Source organism: Triticum aestivum, chromosome 7D, assembly GCF_018294505.1.
Source record: "Triticum aestivum cultivar Chinese Spring chromosome 7D, IWGSC CS RefSeq v2.1, whole genome shotgun sequence".
Classification (NCBI taxonomy): Eukaryota; Viridiplantae; Streptophyta; class Magnoliopsida; order Poales; family Poaceae; genus Triticum; species Triticum aestivum.
Window position 1 is genome coordinate 502,714,364 of NC_057814.1, and position 18,000 is coordinate 502,732,363.

General features: G+C 49.6%; 1 protein-coding gene across 1 annotated transcript; it reads left to right on the top strand.

The window, feature by feature from the left end:
- Positions 1-10,127: 10,127 nt before the first annotated feature.
- LOC101290577 (ABC transporter G family member 44) lies at positions 10,128-17,566 on the top strand. The gene is made up of 20 exons (XM_044581710.1): positions 10,128-10,707; positions 10,928-11,048; positions 11,153-11,241; positions 11,487-11,571; positions 11,672-11,831; positions 11,919-12,049; positions 12,124-12,214; positions 12,471-12,772; positions 12,988-13,269; positions 13,409-13,725; positions 13,868-14,028; positions 14,128-14,231; positions 14,333-14,489; positions 14,576-14,677; positions 14,828-14,955; positions 15,131-15,463; positions 15,557-15,847; positions 15,919-16,002; positions 16,127-16,260; positions 16,353-17,566. The coding sequence occupies exons 1-20, from the start codon at positions 10,358-10,360 to the stop codon at positions 17,266-17,268; spliced, it is 4,338 nt and encodes a 1,445-aa protein (XP_044437645.1). The 5' UTR covers positions 10,128-10,357; the 3' UTR covers positions 17,269-17,566.
- Positions 17,567-18,000: the final 434 nt, after the last annotated feature.

The window sequence follows — 18,000 nt, forward strand, 5'->3', positions numbered from 1 at the left end:
ATCTAGCCACGGAAATCGCCCACCGGCTTCCGGCCAAAAAGCAGATCGTCCCCACTCCGGAGCCCAATGAGAGGGTAGTATTCATCCCCCACTTTCTTTGTGGATTAGGGTTTCCCCTCCATCCTTTCACCCGTGATCTCATGTTTTACTACGGGCTAGATTTCCATGATCTAGCCCTGAATTCCTTCCTCAACATTTCGGCGTTCATCGTCGTGTGTGAGGCATTTCTCCGCATCTCCCCACTTCGGCCTATGGCTCAAGGTCTTCAATGTGAAGCCGAAAGTGGTCGATGGTCAATAGCGGAGTGCGGCGGCGCCATGGTGAGCACGCTCCCCAACGTCTCCTGGTCCAAGGGTACTTTTGTGGAGACCGTGAAGGGATGGCAACAGGAGTGGTTCTATATCACGGAACCCCGCGACGCCACATGGGCCGCCACTCCCGAGTTCAGATCCGGGCCTCCAATGTGGCTTGCATCATGGATTAACAAGGGCCTGGATTGGGCATCGTCTGACGAGGTGATGACGCTGCAGAAGCGCGTCAAGAGCATGATAGAGAAGAACACCAGTCTTGCCGACGTGATCCAGGTAATGCTTTTCCGCCGGATTCTCCCCTGCCAACGCTGGACTCTTCATATGTGGGAGTTCGATCCGGCTAGTCCTCGGACCCTGCAACGATTCTTCGGCACGATGCACGAAGACATGTGGAAGCTGCTCTTCAAGGCCCAGAAGTCATGGTCGGAGACCACCGAAGACCTCGGCCTCGACTGCATTCATTTGGCCACTCCCGTATGTTTTCTGATAACCTTGATTTGTAAATCCAAGGGGTATACTGAGCGTTCCATTCTTTCCACAGGGCTGGACAAAGAAGGCGGAGCGGATCCGATGTCCGGCTCCGCTACCCGAAGACCCAGCCATCCCTCTGTTAACGAAGATGCTGGTTCCGGCGCTGTATCAGGCGCGGGAGAAGAAGGGTAAGGAGGCCAAAGGCGGCCTCTGCCGTAAAGGCACTTCGGGCGCTATGTCCGAGCATACCGAAGCTCCCTCCTCTCATGACGAGGACGAAGAGGAGGAGGAAGAGAACAATTCTCCCCCTAAGGGGAGGAAGAAGAAGAGGGCAGCCTCCGCGGATCCAGAAGCGGAGGCGTCCAAAAGGGGGAGAATATCCCTCACAGATGACTCGGATTCAGATGACGAAGTCATCCCCAAGCAGCGTCCTAGGGCAAAGCCCCTGGCCGAATCGTGAGTATTCAAAGATACTATGCATATATCTGATTTTTTGCCTTGCGGTTCTAACACAATGACTTGTGTGCTGCAGTCTGGCTCGTGATCTCCCCCAATGATCATCATCCTCTAGGAATTCGCTAGGGCCGAATATGATGGAGAGCGAGACGCCTCCGCCGGCCTCTCCGCCCACTTCTACAGACAATACCGAGGTGTTGTCCCGAAGAACCTCTCCGGGCCATGGGGAGGTGTGGGAGGCCATCAAGGTGGCGCCAGAGGGTAATACCTCTGCTGCCGAAAATAGGGGGGAACCGACCTCCATGGAGACTGGCGATGGGGGGCATGCTTAATTCGGCCCCCATCTGAATATCATTCCGGAGATCCGCAAGGCTCCGGAATCAGGCGAGCAGCCTCCTTCGAAAGAAGGGGGCGCGTCGACTCCGCCGATGACCTCTGTCAATCCAGGGGCGCCGGATACCCTGGTGGAAGCACTTCAATGCGCTTCCATTGTGGAGGAACATCGTACCCTTATGAGTACAGTGGTTGAAAAGGTTCAGTCCGCTAAAAGCGGATTGAATGAAGCCTATACCAGCCTTCTGACGGGCTTTGAGGTATGTGATGTGATATTTATATGTAAAAGAAATGCCTGTATATAGTTAATAGCCCCTGAGACTCTGTTCGGCGTTTGCAAAGAAAGGCCGAACAGAGGATCAAATAGTTCTTCGTAGGAGATAACATACATGTCTATTTGGATAAACAGGCTTCAATGTTAGCGGCAACTGCTCAGCCCGCCGAAGTGTCTGAATTAAAGCGGAAATTGGAGGAAAAGCAAGGTATGTGATATTGAAACATATCTGAAACGAATATGAGTTCTGATTTGTAGCTTAATGAGTTTTATAATTATGCTCATAGGTGACGCGTCTGAGGTCGAGACCCTCAAGAATGCGCTGGCCGAAGCCAAGAAGGAGGCGGAGTAGGAGCGAGCCGCCCGCCTAAAACATGAAACGAGGGTGGAGGAAATCCAACAAGGATGCTATAAGCAAATCTGAATCCTTGGAGCGCAAGATTTCGGATCAAGACTCCGAACTTGGTAAGGCCCTTCAAAGCGCGAAAGGGGCCCGGGTCGAAGCCCAAGGCGCCTACCGGGAGATCCAGGAGGCAAAGCAGATAGCGGCGGGTAAGGCCTATAATATGCAGAGCAGATTTGTAATGAGAAGGTACATCTTACTGACCCGCGTTTGGAGTTCTCCAGGAGCGTTTGCGGATCTACCCCGGAGTATTGCTGATGCTGCGGAGTTCTTCCGAGCCGAAGAGGGGAGCTCAACGGAGAAGCTGTTCTGGTCGCAGTACCTTGCGCCAGAGCATCCAGTGCCCTTCAGTGATCAGCTGAAGCAGCTGACCGAACTGCATAGGGTGGCCGAATTGGCCATGAAGGATGTTATAGTCCGTCTTTGATCAGCCGAACCCATACCCAGCAGTTCTTTCGGGCTCGTGAAGCGGCTAGTCAGTGCCTCCCCCGGCTTGATGCCATAAAGTGGTCGGTCTGCATTGAAGGTGCTCGGATGGCCTTCGCCCGTGTCAAGGTGCAGTGGGCGAAGATGAATACCGTCAAGCTTGCAACCGAGGGACCGCCCGCAGGCAAGGAGCACCGCATGCCGGAGCGTTATTTTGATGACATCCTGGAAGGATCCCGCATTGTAGAGGGCCAGTGTTCGAAGGACATTATTTTTGAAAGAATGTAACCGTGCTGCCCGAACTTTGTATTATAAAACAAGGCTTATGTATAATATGTTGCTTGTTTTACCTCAAATTCTCTTCCTCCTGTGCGGCCGTTTACGGTATCTGAGAGTTGGCCAGTCGTCGGCTTCAGCCCCCACGTAGGTAGTGCGAGGGTGTTCGGAATAGCACCTAAACACACTTGACCCAACGACTTGGTCCTTGAAGGAGGTGTTAGTGCAGCGAACTAGGCAATCAGACTATGTGGCTTTATCACTCTCACTTAGCCATAGGAGTTTGACAATGAGATTGTAGGCGCAGCCCCTGATATTTATTCGATTATTCGAACTTGGGTGCTGTAGACGCCTTACCGGGGGAAGACCGGTCCTTCGCGTAATGCGGAAAAAATCGCAAGAGATTTATATTTTAGTCACCTAATAGCTGACCAGCTCTCGCCACACCATGACAGTCAGTTTTCGGCTTTCTCTACTGAGGTGTTTATCTGGATGAACCAGAAACACAATCGCAGTAGTTCTCCCTTTACTACCTTAGCCAAACTAGCGGAACGTAAGGTAGTAACCATAGGAGCCGGGCAACCCAACTATTGACCAAAGACATGGTTCGAAGCCGATACATATAATGCTTATATTCGGGACGCCGAGTTATACTGAAAAGGTGTTCGGACTTTTATTTTATTTTGAAGAAATGTACGTGGCTCAATAGAGCCCCTGGCGATTTAAGTCGTACCGAGGTGTACATGACAATCGGACGAAAAAGAGGGAAATACAGATTAAGAAATAAGCCAGTACCGTATAGATTGGGCTAAAAACTGTTTTCATTATAGTCTGATTGATTCGTCAAAACGTATTTGTACAAATAATGCGATAAGCATCGAGGCTATTTTATATGCCAAGCACAAGGGAAAGCTGTTTACGGGTCCTTAAAAAGGAAGAGGTGATCTTTAAAGATTCTTTGGATACTCCCCCGCACGTCTATGCTGCTTTTCTCCTTGGTGTATTATCCTTCGAAAGGATCAACAATCGGGTTCGCATAAGGGGCCTGGGAAAAGGGCCAGTGGTACCCTCGAAGGGTGATGTGAGTTGCAAGGAACCTGAAAACATAAAAATAAGAAAAAAGAGGATATGAGGGTCCAGATAGGGTCGAGCCGTATTGTGGACTTTGCCTTTAATATGCCTCCGTCTTTGCCCATGGTATATTTAGTGCGTAATTATGTATGCGCAACACATGTGCCGCAATTCGGTTGGGGCTGAGACGGAGGCCGAACCGCTAGTTGAGCTCCTGGCGAGCTGAACTGTCGTTCTGCAGGGTAGTCCGGACTCGCTTGACAGCGTCCGAGGGCTTGGCCGCCGATGTAATATTTGGCTTGATAAGGCCGCCCTGTACCTCCACTGCAAGGGCCGCGGTGTGCTCCTCAGTACGGAGGGAGCGTTCCATGTTTCCATTGACTGTTATAACACCGCGTGGTCCGGCCATCTTGAGTTTGAGATAGACATAGTGTGGAACTGCGTTGAAGCGAGCGAACGCGGTTCGTCCGAGCAGTGCAGATAGCCACTGCGGAAAGGAACGATGTCGAAGATCAAGTCTTCGCTTCGGAAGTTGTCCGGCGAACCGAAGACGACCTCCAATGTGATTGAGCTCGTGCAGCGGGCCTCTACACTAGGTATTACCCCTTTAAAGGTAGTTTTAGTGGGCTTGATTCTTGACGGATCAATACCCATTTTGCGGATTGTGTCCTGATAGGGCAGGTTAAGGCTGCTGCCGCCGTCCATGAGGACTCGCGTGAGGTGGAATCCGTCAATAATTGGGTCGAGGAATGTCAAAACCGGCAGATCTCGGGGAGGGGGTCCCGAACTGTGCGTCTGTCGAACTCTCAATCCATTAATAACAAGGTGGTTTATATGAGGTGAGGGGAGGGGTTCTCCATAGACCGGGGGAGGGGCAACCGCGCCATGGATGCCTGTCCCATTCTTTCCTTGAGGCACATTAGCCTTATCACTACTAGCCCCCTCCTTGACGGGGTCACTACATTGGCATCCGACTCCGAGATAGTGGGGTTAACCACTTGCAATCGATCGGTAGAAAGTTTAATACCATCAAGGAATTCTTTGAACAAGGATTTGACCTCGGCCGTCACGGAAGTTTTAAGTGAGGCAATTGCCTCATTTAAATCCTCACGTGTGACCGTGGCCACCGCCTCGGCCGCGGGTAAGTCACCTTCCCTTGCCCATTGTCAACCATACTCTTTTAGGCGGTGAAGCCCTTAAAAAGAGACGAGGCTCTGATACCAATTGAAAGGATCGATATGGTTGACTAGAGGGGGGTGAATAGGGAACTACCAATTTTAGCTTTTCTTAACAAATTGGGTTAAGCAACAACTAGGTTGTCTAGATATGCAACTAGGTGGATAACCTATATGATGCAACCAACAACAACACAAGCAAGTAAGGATACAACACAATAATAGCTTGCACGAAGTAAAGTTAAGAGATAACCACAAGTGGAGTCGGTGAATACGAGGATATGTTACCGAAGTTCTTTCTCTTTAGGGGGAAGTTGTACGCCTCCGTTGGAGCGGTGTGGAGGCACAATGCTCCACAAGAAGCCACTAGGGCCACCGTATTCTCCTCACGCCCTCGCACAAATGCAAGATGTTGTGATTCCACTAGTGGTGCCCTTGAAAGTGGCAACCGGACCTTTACAAACAAGGTTGCATTGGGGCACACTCCACAACTTAATTGGAGGCTCCCAACACCACCACAGAGCTTCATCACAATGGAATGTGGCTCCGAGGCGACCTCTTCCGTCTAGGGTGCCCAAACACCCAAGAGTAACAAAATCCACACAAGGAAGTATGGGTGAATCAAATTTGCTTTGGTGAAATAGATCTAGGTCTCCTCCTTCAATCACTAGTAAATCAAAAGGTTTGAGTGGCTAGGGAGAGAGATCGGGCAAGAAAACTTGAAGGGAATTAATGAAGGAGAGAGAGAGGCAAGAGGTAAAACGTAGGTGGAAGAACCACTACCTTATATAGTGTCCCCTTAATCCAACCATTACAAACGCTTTTACACTACAACACTACAACCGCTTCGGTATAACCGGGATTTGCAGGTTACCCTGCAGAAGTGCACCTGGCGGTACAACCGGTGAGACCACCAGCCGAACCGGTAGTCCGGAGTCACCCGGGAACTACCGGCTCACTACCACTTGAAACAGAGGGGAGACACCCACATAGCGGTTGTTGGGGCGGTGGTTGCACTGGTGCAACCGCATGGCCCAAGTACATGCGGTGGCTAAGGCCCGAGCAGTACAACCACTTCACACCATCGGTAGTACCGGCTTGAAAGAGTCTGCCAATAACTATCGGGCCGCCACCGCCCAAGAACCGCCCCATTACAGAATGAAATCCGGTGGTAGGGCGGTACTGGGCCGGTACAACCGCCTGAGAGCAGTCCTAGGGTTTGCCAGACATGAGGCAGTACAACCGCCCGGAGTTGGCGGTACAACCGCTGGCAAAGCACCTGGGGACTGCAAACCCTTAGGGTATCACCCCTAGGGCGGTAGTTGTGCTGGAAGTACAGGGCATGTGGTACAACCGCTTGGGTAAGCGGCACAACCGCTTTGGTGCAAAAACCACTATTTCGGACAGAATCAAAGGACCTCTGTCCTCAAACAGAAGGACATACAGTGGGTGCAATAGAGTGTGTACGTGAATTGATTCATCCAGTACCTCCCGATGCGGATTCCCTCTTAATAGTACAGGTTTCCTACAACAAAAAATAAACACGTCTGAAACTCCGTCTTCGATCTTTTTCGTCCAGAGGGAACGCCTAACTGTCTTGTGCCATCCGAAAGTATCCTGAGAGACTAAGGCACACGATTAGTCCGCAAGGTGAATTGTCATCATCACCAAAACACTAAGGCGGGAAATGCCCTAACATGCATGCATTCCAAGCTTTGGAAGCCTTAAGGCCCAATATGAGGACAAGACATTCACCCTCACCCATTGTTGGACGATCATTTGTGACTGCCCTAAGCTCAAGGAGCAATAGCCATCCTAAAGAAGAATGGAGGGCCGACGATGGTCGTTGAGCATGTGAAGGTGTGAAACGACCAAGGGGGAAGTCCAAGGTGGACGACAAGCATGATGCGGTGACACTCGCCTTGGAAGAAATTATGAAGGGGCTCATGAACCAAAAGGAAGCGAGGGAGGAGTGGAAGCGCCAAGAGAAGGAGGAGCAAATGAATACCTACATCGAGATACAAAAGAAGAAGCTCGAGATCAAGGAGAACATCCAAAAGAAGAAGGTTGAGATCGAGGCGAGCATTGCAAAGACAAAAGCAAACGAGGTGAAGCTCGCTCTAATGGCGAAGAAAGTGGAGATCATGACGGTTAACTTTTTTCAAAAAGGAGGATGACCCCCGGCCTCTGCATCAAGGTGATGCATACTGCCACTTTATTAATTATTCATCACGACCTTACAAAGAAATACACCAGTAAGTCTGAAGCCACCTTCTTTGGCAACAACAGTCGCTATACCTATCAAATGATGAAGGGGGTGCACATGATAGGGGGCGCCTACCCTGACCTCACACCAACGCCGAACATAAAAAACGAAGGCCCTAACCAAGCCGTCCAACGGTGGGTCGAGGGCACAAACCGGTCTAGTGTACTCTCAGCGGGCATCGCATGCGCACGCTCCAGAGGCCGCCGCCACCATCTTCCACTGACCCCTATTAAGAACTATTATCAGTGTATTGACCTTGCCAGGCATGCCGTCGATGCCGCCACCACAACGCCAGACAACGCCATCTCCCTACGCGTGTCGAACATCCAGCATCCATCATTGAGACTCCACATCATCAATGCATCACAAGCAACGTCACTCCACCGCTGAAGCCGTCCACTGGTCCCTCAAGCCAATGAACATCTTCAAGAATGACGTCCCCATGGGAGGAACGACTCAGTGCCGCCATCATCTGATCAATTGATCAAGGGTTTCCCCTGGAGGTAGCGAAAGGAAGTGGGAGCTTCACCTTGATGATGCCTTCAAGAAGGAAACGACGCCATGGGCGTCGCCATCCCCGGCTCCGGCCACCGGCCAAAGACAAGGTCTTCATCGGGATCCGTCGCACTAGATTCCAACCGACATCCTGTGCACCGGCCAAGCTATACCTTCAAAACTCCAGATCTGGCCGCCCAGATTCGGCGACTACCAACAACAACACTGCCACCGCGGGATCCTGACCTCTTCGGCCACTACCGGCGAACACCACCACTGGAGCCTGGGGTCCGGCTGCCACCTCACCTCGCCAAACCGTGAGAGTCACTGGGAAGGATCCCGGTCCTGCTTGTCACTGTTATCGATCCGAACGAACCGGAGCCAAAGCCACCAGATCGCTGGTACAACTCCGCCTTGTACATGGGCACCACCTCACCATGTTGCCGAGGGCCGCCTGAGCTTCACCCATCGCCGCCGACCGAGGCCGCCGCCTCGGGATCTAGGCTGGACGTCGTTGCCGCCAACAGCCATGCTCGACCACACCCACGTACCTCCGGCCGAACCCCACCAACAACACACCAAGTGTCCTCGAGGAAAAGGGTTTCGTTCGCAAAGAGGCAAGGGAGATGCTCAAACTAGATGGATGAACTATGGCCGAGAGCACGATCGACATGTGTGCCGACATGAACTACAGCCGAGATGCATGAACTATGGCATTTTGTGGGTGCTGGCAAGTGTGTCAGCATGAATTATGGCAATTTTTTGTAGGTCGGCATGTATACCGGATGCTGGCATAAACTATGGCCGCTAGCCCTGAATTAGTTGCGGAAATATATGTTAGTTGCAAAATTTTAGGCTGGGCTGACGAAATGGGTCAGCCGGTTGGGCGCACTGCCAGACTTGGGCGGACGCGGGTGAACGGCGCCTCCAGCCGATCGAAACATCTTCAAATAAATTCAGGAAAATGCGAGCACCACGACTTGAACCCTTATGGGCTGGGAGTATCATTGTTCTCCTAACCATCCAACCACATGTTGATTGATGGTCGACACGTTGGAATTAGCCTTGAGATAGATGCTCTTCCGATAAAATAAACGAGTCACGTGCGTGCGTACATGCTAGCACTATCAGTCGGCGTCGTGTATGCGGGTCATGGACTCATGGCAGTGTCCAAGTGCATGCACGTCTCCGCGGGAGTTCATAACGGCTAAATCACGTCACTATGGAAGAGTTATCAGGTACATCAACGTGCGCGAAGACAAGTTGGCAATGATGGCTTTCTACGAATCCCAACGAGAAGGTCAAGCCCGGCGTGTCACGGTACAACGACCAGTTTCGTTGATTTTCCACGTAAGACCGATACACTAGGCAAGTTGCACCGGTGGATCACGCCGTTCCCACGCCACGAGCAGCCGCGAAAACGAGAAAAGTAAAGAGGACTCAGCTAGTTTCTAGAACGTCTCAGTCTCCTTCCCTGTTTCCTCTCTGAGAAAAGAGAAGTTCACCGAATATCCAATGGCTCATCTGCACTCGCTTAAAAAAATTCATAAAAGTTTCAGAAAAAAATAAAAAATCCAAAAATTTTGTGCATGGTAGATAATTTGGTGCGTGAGATACGCTCCAAATTTCAGAGCATTTGAACATTTGAGTAGCTCTCATCAAAAAATAAATAAATTAAATCAGAACAGTACACTATTTAATAGATCCTAGGTTTGTCTTTTTTACCGAGAACTACTCAGATGTCCAAATGATTTGAAATTTGAAGCGAACATCATACATCAAATTATCTATCATGCCAAAAATAATAGAATTTTTTAAAAAAATTAGTATTTGTTTTGATTTTTTAATTGAGCGCAAATGCAGATGATTCTGGGAGCCAAAACGCCTCACTCGGTTGGCACCCACCAAAAAAGCAAGAGATCTCAAAAAGCAACCTCGGCTGACCCAGAGGAATTCCTCTCCCACACGGCCAAAGTGTGTTACGCATTCCGGTTTTCAACTGCGTGCGCCGGGGAAAGCGCGGACACGCGCTCGCCCCGACGCCCCGTTCGTCCGGAAGCTTCCCGCCTTTCTTCCTCCGGCCCGGCGCCGGTGGCCCACTACCAGAGCGCAGGATCCACTGCACCCTCCTCCTTCAACTTTACCCTTGACCGCCGCCGTGGAACGGAGTTGAAGCCCCCCTCCACCAACCGGGTCGCCGCCCAGCCAGCCCGCTATATATCCTCTCGCCCCGCAACCACCACCTTTCAGCGAACCAAGAAGCTGGCATACAGCGTGTTTTCGGATTCGTGATCCCGGCCATCGAGCGTCAACGATCAGCACGGAGCGCATTGTCCTGCACGAACCTTGATCCGTCCACACTTCTTTTCTTTCTGGGAGGAGGGGGTCCGGCGGCCGGCCATGGACACGGGGGAGGCGGCGTTCGGGGTGGCGAGCCTGCGGCTGGGCTCCTCGTACCGGGAGCGCGGCGGCGGCGACGTCTTCTCCCGGGCGTCGTCCGCGAGGGCGGGCGACGATGACGACGAGGAGGCGCTCATGTGGGCGGCGCTCGAGCGGCTGCCCACGCACGCCCGCGTCCGCAAGGGCATCGTCGTCGGGGACGACGGCGGCGGCGGCGGCGGCGGTGGCGGGTTCGTCGACGTCGCCGGCCTCGGGTTCCAGGAGCGGACGCGCCTGCTCGACCGGCTCGTGCGCGTCGCCGAGGAGGACCACGAGCGCTTCTTGCTCAAGCTCAAGCAGAGGATAGACAGGTGGCTCTCACTCGCCTGTTTGCTCTGCTCTTCTCTGCTCTGCTTTGCATATCTCTTTCTACTGTTCTCACCTGCTAAAAAATTCTATATTCGCCAACACATTTGAACATTTGCACCGTTCATAGATTTTCTCTTGTCAATCCAAAGCTCCAATCCCGTTATAGTTGGAAATTAAGCACAGCAAGGGATGCTGAATTTCTCCCCTACTGATTTGTTTCAGAGTTGGGATCGACTTTCCGACGATCGAAGTGCGATACGATCACCTCAACATCGAGGCGCTGGCACATGTGGGGAACAGAGGCTTGCCCACCTTCATCAACACCACTCTGAATTCTCTAGAGGTACTGACAAGAGTGCTGAAGGAAGCTACTATATACTCTCATGAATTCTACAGAATGTTCTTCAAGCCTGACCATTTTCTGCTTGTGCCTGCCCTCTCCTTCAGACATTAGCCAATTTTCTTCGCATAATTCCCAACAAGAAGATACCCATCAACATCCTGCACGATGTCAACGGAATTATCAAGCCAAAGAGGTAACACCTTTTTCTTGCCATTGCATGACCAATATTTCAGTTAGATTACATGTCCTGGAATCATGGTAGCATACACAGAACCATATGTTTCAGGTGAAAAATAGGAGTATTTTATTTGTAAACTTTGCTGTCAAACATTCTTCAGTCTTGCATCACTCGTCGATTTCCCGTATTCATGCCGTCCTTAAGCAACATATTTCAGTTGCACTTGATGGTCTGATGTCTGGTGTCAATGCAAAATTCAGGATGACGTTACTATTAGGGCCACCAGGATCTGGGAAGACTACACTGCTTCTTGCTCTGGCAGGGAAACTAGGCTCTGATCTAAAGGTTAAACGGCGTGCTTATTAATCAACTTGCCTGATTACAGCAATCTTTCTTTGTTATGAAGTTCCAGGAAACTTACTTTTCTATGATATGAATCAACCAGGTTTCAGGAAAAGTGACATACAATGGGCATGGAATGAATGAGTTTGTGGCTCAGAGATCAGCAGCTTACATATCCCAACACGACCTTCACATTGCCGAGATGACGGTACGGGAAACCTTGGCCTTCTCAGCCAGATGCCAAGGGGTTGGAAGTAGATACGGTGAGCTCAAAATTGACCAAGTTATGGAAGATAATTTACTTCTCTCACTTTATAATTGTGTGCTAATTCCTGATTAACTTGTCCTAGACATGCTAACTGAGCTATCAAGAAGGGAGAAGGCTGCAAATATCAAACCAGACCCAGATCTCGATGTCTACATGAAGGCAATATCAGTGGGCGGTCAGGATACAAATATCATAACTGATTATATCCTCAAGGTACTGAATCCAACAACAATACCTTGTTCTTCAATGCGTAAAGCTCTGACTGACTGTTATGTTGAACCCTGCAGATTTTAGGGCTTGACATTTGCGCTGACACCATGGTCGGAGATGATATGCTGAGAGGAATCTCAGGGGGGCAACGCAAACGTGTCACAACTGGTAAGTCTGATATTACAAAAAACCCTAGACAGTCTGATTGTCATGCCTGGACATTGTAGGACAAAAATATCAAGTCTTCCAAATTTCTTGAACATCGGATCTCATTGCCAAGATTTCTTGTAGAACCACAACATATACTTCTCATGATTATTCTGCCGTACACTATACGATCTCCATTAACATCTCATCTCGTTGTCATAGCAGAATCTGAGACCTGAGCATTTGCTGACCCTTGGTTACATAAATTTTTCTGAAGGTGAGATGATGGTCGGAGCGGAAAGAGCACTGTTCATGGATGAAATCTCCACTGGACTGGATAGCTCTACCACATACCAGATAGTGAAATCACTTGGGCTAATCACCAACATCCTCAGTGGCACAACTGTCATTTCCTTGTTGCAACCTGCACCAGAAACATATAATTTGTTTGATGACATAATCCTCTTGTCGGATGGTCACATTGTGTATCAAGGGCCACGTGAACATGTGCTTGAATTCTTCGAATCCATGGGCTTCAAATGTCCCGACCGGAAAGGCGTCGCTGACTTTTTGCAAGAAGTAAGTCAGCTCAAATGCTTCAAAATATATTTCCGTACTATGTATACTTGGTGTTGTACATCTTACCATATTTTTCTATAAACTTGGTCAAACTCAAATAAGTTTTGACTTAGGACAAATCTAGAACTTCAGCTAATTCAGAATGGATGGAGTCATAAGTATATGTTTTGAATTGATGTTTAGTTACTAACATCAGCGGTTTGTAAAACTTATAGGTGACATCAAGGAAAGATCAGCCACAATACTGGGCAAGGAGTGACCGGAGATACCAATACGTCCCAGTCAAGGAGTTTGCCCGTGCGTTCCAGGCATTTCATGCTGGGCAGAGTTTATCTGCGGAGCTCTCTCGCCCTTTCGACAGGAGCCAGTGCCACCCTGCTTCACTGACGACCTCGACGTACGGCGCCAGCAAGACAGAGCTGCTGCGTGCGTGCATCGAGAGGGAGTGGTTGCTCATGAAAAGGAATATGTTTGTCTACCGCTTCCGGGCTTTTCAGGTAAAGCTAATTGATTGATGACAGTAATGGGACTACCTGATATCCATCTGCAGCTTGGCTCCTATTTCAGTTCAGGCATATCTTCATACTTTTAAGAGATTGTGATGAACTAACAGAACTACCTTGATATCCATTGCAGCTTCTGGTGATGACAGTAATCGTGATGACACTGTTTCTGCGCACAAACATGCACCATCGTACAGTTAACGACGGCATTGTCTACCTGGGTGCTCTGTTCTTCGCTATAGTTGCCCACATGTTCAACGGTTTCTCTGAGCTAGCTTTGGCCACCATAAAATTGCCGGTCTTCTTCAAGCAAAGAGATTACCTCTTCTTCCCTGCATGGGCTTACGCCATACCAACTTGGATCCTCAAGATACCGATATCTTGCGTCGAGGTCGCCATCACAGTATTCTTGGGTTACTACGTCATTGGGTTCGATCCAGATGTTGGAAGGTACGCGTCAAATATCAATCATCTTGCTGTGGCAGACTACCGGTTAAACTATACGTCTGGAAGAAGAACATGACAAGACAACTCATGATTCTACAAGTAGCACGTATCAATATTAATCATCTTGTTGTTTTCTTGCATGCAGGTTGTTCAAGCAGTACTTGCTGCTGTTGTTTGTCAACCAGATGGCTGCAGGATTGTTCAGGTTTATTGCAGCATTGGGCAGGACCATGGTTGTTGCAAATACGCTGGCGTCCTTTGCACTTCTTGTGCTGCTCGTGCTCAGTGGATTCGTCTTGTCGCATCGTAATGCTCCTCTCCTGGAACAAAAATAATAATTATACACTAGGTCACTGAAATGTAAATTTCAGAGACAGGATTTTCATATTTGCTTGTTTATGACAGATGATGTTAAGAAATGGTGGATCTGGGGATACTGGATGTCACCTCTTCAGTATGCCATGAGCGCCATTGCTGTAAACGAGTTCCTTGGGGACAAATGGCAACGGGTATGTCGTGTTGTTTCCAATTCCACCGTGACAACAAAACTATTGGTCGCTGACATAATATAATACTATCGAAAGTTCTGATCGTCAAAACCATTTTGCAGGTTCTCCAGGGGTCCAACAGAACTCTAGGAATAGATGTGCTCAAGTCCAGGGGCTTTTTCACTGAGGCAAAATGGTATTGGATTGGCGTTGGGGCACTCCTGGGATACGTCATCGTGTTCAACATCCTCTTCACCCTCGCTCTAAGCTACCTTAAACGTAATCCAAAGCTTCTAGAATGGAATTTCGCAATGCGTATTTTGTTCAAGCACTTGATCTGAGACCATTTCTTTTAAAACATGCAGCGTTGGGGAAATCTCAGCAAATTCTTTCAGAGGATGCACTGAAGGAGAAGCATGCCAATATCACCGGCGAAACTCCTGATGACTCTATCTCTGCGGCTGCAGGTAAGGCCACTTGCAGTAATGATTGGGACATGAATGAACATGGTAACATGTCATTTAAAAAAGAAAGAGATAACCCCCGGCCTCTGCATCCTTGCGATGCACACAGCCACGGCAACATGTCATCTAAGGGGCCAAACTTCTCTTATGTAGGGAACATCAACAGCTCAAGGAGAAATTCTGCCGCCCCAGAAGACAGTGGTAGGAGGGGAATGGTCCTGCCTTTTGCGCCGCTTGCTGTTGCCTTCAACAACATGAGATATTCTGTTGACATGCCTGCGGTAATGCCCTTCGACAGTTTCCCAACTCCCTTCAATGGTTCTAATGGCATCCCCATCATTAGAACTTAATCTGTGCACTGAAACTCAATCACATCAATTATTATTTGATTGAGTTCTAAAACTTTCAGTTTCCAGCTATTTAACTTGCTGACAAAAAAAACTTGTTGCATAACAGGAAATGAAAGCACAAGGTGTTGATGAAGATAGGCTGCTTCTGCTGAAGGGAGTCAGTGGCAGTTTCAAGCCGGGAGTCCTGACAGCGCTGATGGGGGTCAGCGGCGCCGGCAAGACCACGCTGATGGATGTGTTGGCTGGCAGAAAGACTGGAGGCTACATTGAAGGCGACATCTCAATCTCTGGCTACCCGAAGAAGCAGGAGACCTTTGCTCGTATCTCGGGTTACTGTGAGCAGAATGACATCCACTCACCAAATGTGACCGTGTATGAGTCCCTGGTCTACTCCGCATGGCTCAGACTGCCTTCCGATGTCGAGTCGGAAACAAGAAAGGTATGTATATATGCGTCCTTGTTCCGAGGCACTCGAGTCGGAAACATTACACTTGTTCTGATCTGTACAACTCCATTTCATCCATTTTAACAGATGTTCATAGAGCAAGTGATGGAGCTGGTAGAACTGAATTCACTGAGGGATGCGCTTGTTGGACTACCTGGAGTGAACGGCCTGTCAACGGAGCAGAGGAAGAGGCTGACGATCGCCGTCGAGCTTGTCGCTAACCCCTCTATAATATTCATGGATGAGCCTACCTCCGGCCTTGATGCCAGGGCCGCGGCTATTGTCATGAGGACGGTGAGGAACACCGTCGACACGGGCAGGACAGTTGTTTGCACCATCCATCAGCCCAGCATTGACATTTTCGAAGCCTTCGATGAGGTAATTATAACTATAGCAGAAATTCACTTTTTCATGCATGTTTCCAAAATTGACATTTTCCTGTCTTGCAGCTGTTCCTGATGAAGAGAGGAGGGGAGGAGATATATGTGGGCCCTCTAGGGCACCAGTCGTGTGATCTCATCCAATACTTTGAGGTAACTTTGCTTTCTCTGAAAAAGGCTTGATCTTTCTTAATTTCCTCCTTTTCAAGTTCTTTTTAGATCTTGCATTGCATGGCTTTGAGTGATAGTAACAATTTGATGGTATTAATTTCCTCAGGGAATCGAACGGGTCAGCAAGATCAAACCTGGGTACAATCCGGCAACTTGGATGCTGGAAGTGACATCACAGGCACAAGAAGACATACTAGGTGTTAGTTTCGCAGAAGTCTACAAGAACTCAGACCTGTACCAGTAAGTCATTAAATTTGCATTTTTGCTCAAGGATTGATCAATGAAGATATGATGGACTGACAAACAATATATGGTATGGTAATATTTTCCAGGAGAAACCAGAGCGTGATCAGGGACATAAGCAGGGCCCCTGCTGGCTCCAAGGATCTCTACTTCCCGACGCAGTACTCGCAGAGCTCCATCACCCAATGCATGGCGTGTCTGTGGAAGCAGCACCTGTCCTACTGGAGGAACCCTCAGTACACCGTGGTCCGCTTCTTCTTCTCCCTCGTCGTCGCGCTCATGTTCGGCACCATATTCTGGCAACTTGGGGGCAAGAGGTCGAGGACGCAGGACCTGTTCAACGCGATGGGGTCCATGTACGCGGCCGTGCTCTTCATGGGGATCTCCTACTCGTCGTCGGTGCAGCCCGTGGTGGCGGTGGAGCGGACGGTGTTCTACCGGGAGCGGGCGGCCGGGATGTACTCGGCGCTGCCATACGCGTTCGGACAGGTGGTGGTGGAGCTCCCCTACGTGCTGGTGCAGTCGCTGGCGTACGGGGTGATCGTCTACGCCATGATCGGCTTCCAGTGGGACGTCAAGAAGTTCTGCTGGTACCTCTACTTCATGTACTTCACGCTGCTCTACTTCACCTACTATGGCATGCTCGCCGTGGGGCTCACCCCCAGCTACAACATCGCCTCCATCGTCTCGTCCTTCTTCTACGGCGTGTGGAACCTCTTCTCGGGCTTCGTCATCTCGCGGCCAACAATGCCCGTGTGGTGGAGGTGGTACTCGTGGGTGTGCCCGGTGTCATGGACGCTCTATGGGCTGGTGGCCTCACAGTTCGGTGACCTCACGGAACCCCTCCAGGACAGCGGCGTGCCCATCAACGCCTTCCTCAAGAGCTTCTTCGGATTCGAGCACGACTTCCTGGGCGTCGTCGCCGTCGTCACGGCCGGGTTCGCCGTCCTGTTCGCTGTCGCCTTTGGTCTCTCCATCAAGGTGCTCAACTTCCAGAGAAGGTGATTCATCATGCAGTGGCAGTGCACGGGCGGACCAACGGCTCAATTTCAGCCAGCCGGAAACGAATGCTCCGCATGTGTTTGTAGTTTGTACTAGTTCCTAAGTAGGAGTACATATGTGCTCGGCAGGTCGCATATTCTTTTTCTCTCGGTTCCATTGATTTTTTTCCTTAGTTATTTTTTGCTTAGTTGATCAATCTGATCTGCACATGTATACATAAACATTGCGTAGCAATGGTTTACTTAGTAGCAAGAAAGTTATACAAGTATATATAGATAATGAAGAGAATTTTTTGGGTGAATTCGATGAACCAGAACGGCTGCTGAGTGGCTCTCATTTTCCCCTTCCTCTTCTATCTCCAGCCTCTCCGTTGAGAGCTGCCTGTGGCGACACGGCTTGTGCCCCCTCCCTCTCCGACGGCGGCGTCAGCCAGAGTAGGCATGTGAGAGGACCGCAGGTAGGTCATGTACATAATAGAACTAGTCCAGGGTTTACCATAGGGGTGTGTGGCGCCGGAGCCAGGATTGGGGCAAACCTGGGGCCAAACTTTTCTCAGGCGATATGGAAAAACTTTAGCGCCTATAACTACTGAAAAATTACCCCATAACTATCATGAAAATACTCCATGCGAGAGCATAGAAAATAAAGCCCAATTGCACAAACGATGTGGAATTTAAACACAATGCTTAATGGTCTAAAAATAGATAGACGGAAATAACAACATGGGTACAAAAG

Bases quoted from the DNA above. Each gene is read 5' to 3' on its own strand.
- LOC101290577 (XM_044581710.1), top strand. From the start codon at position 10,358: ATGGACACGGGGGAGGCGGCGTTCGGGGTGGCGAGCCTGCGGCTGGGC. The intron at 14,678-14,827 runs GTAAGGCCACTT...TCTCTTATGTAG, and splicing joins CTCTATCTCTGCGGCTGCAG to GGAACATCAACAGCTCAAGG. The intron at 14,956-15,130 runs GTAATGCCCTTC...GTTGCATAACAG, and splicing joins ATTCTGTTGACATGCCTGCG to GAAATGAAAGCACAAGGTGT.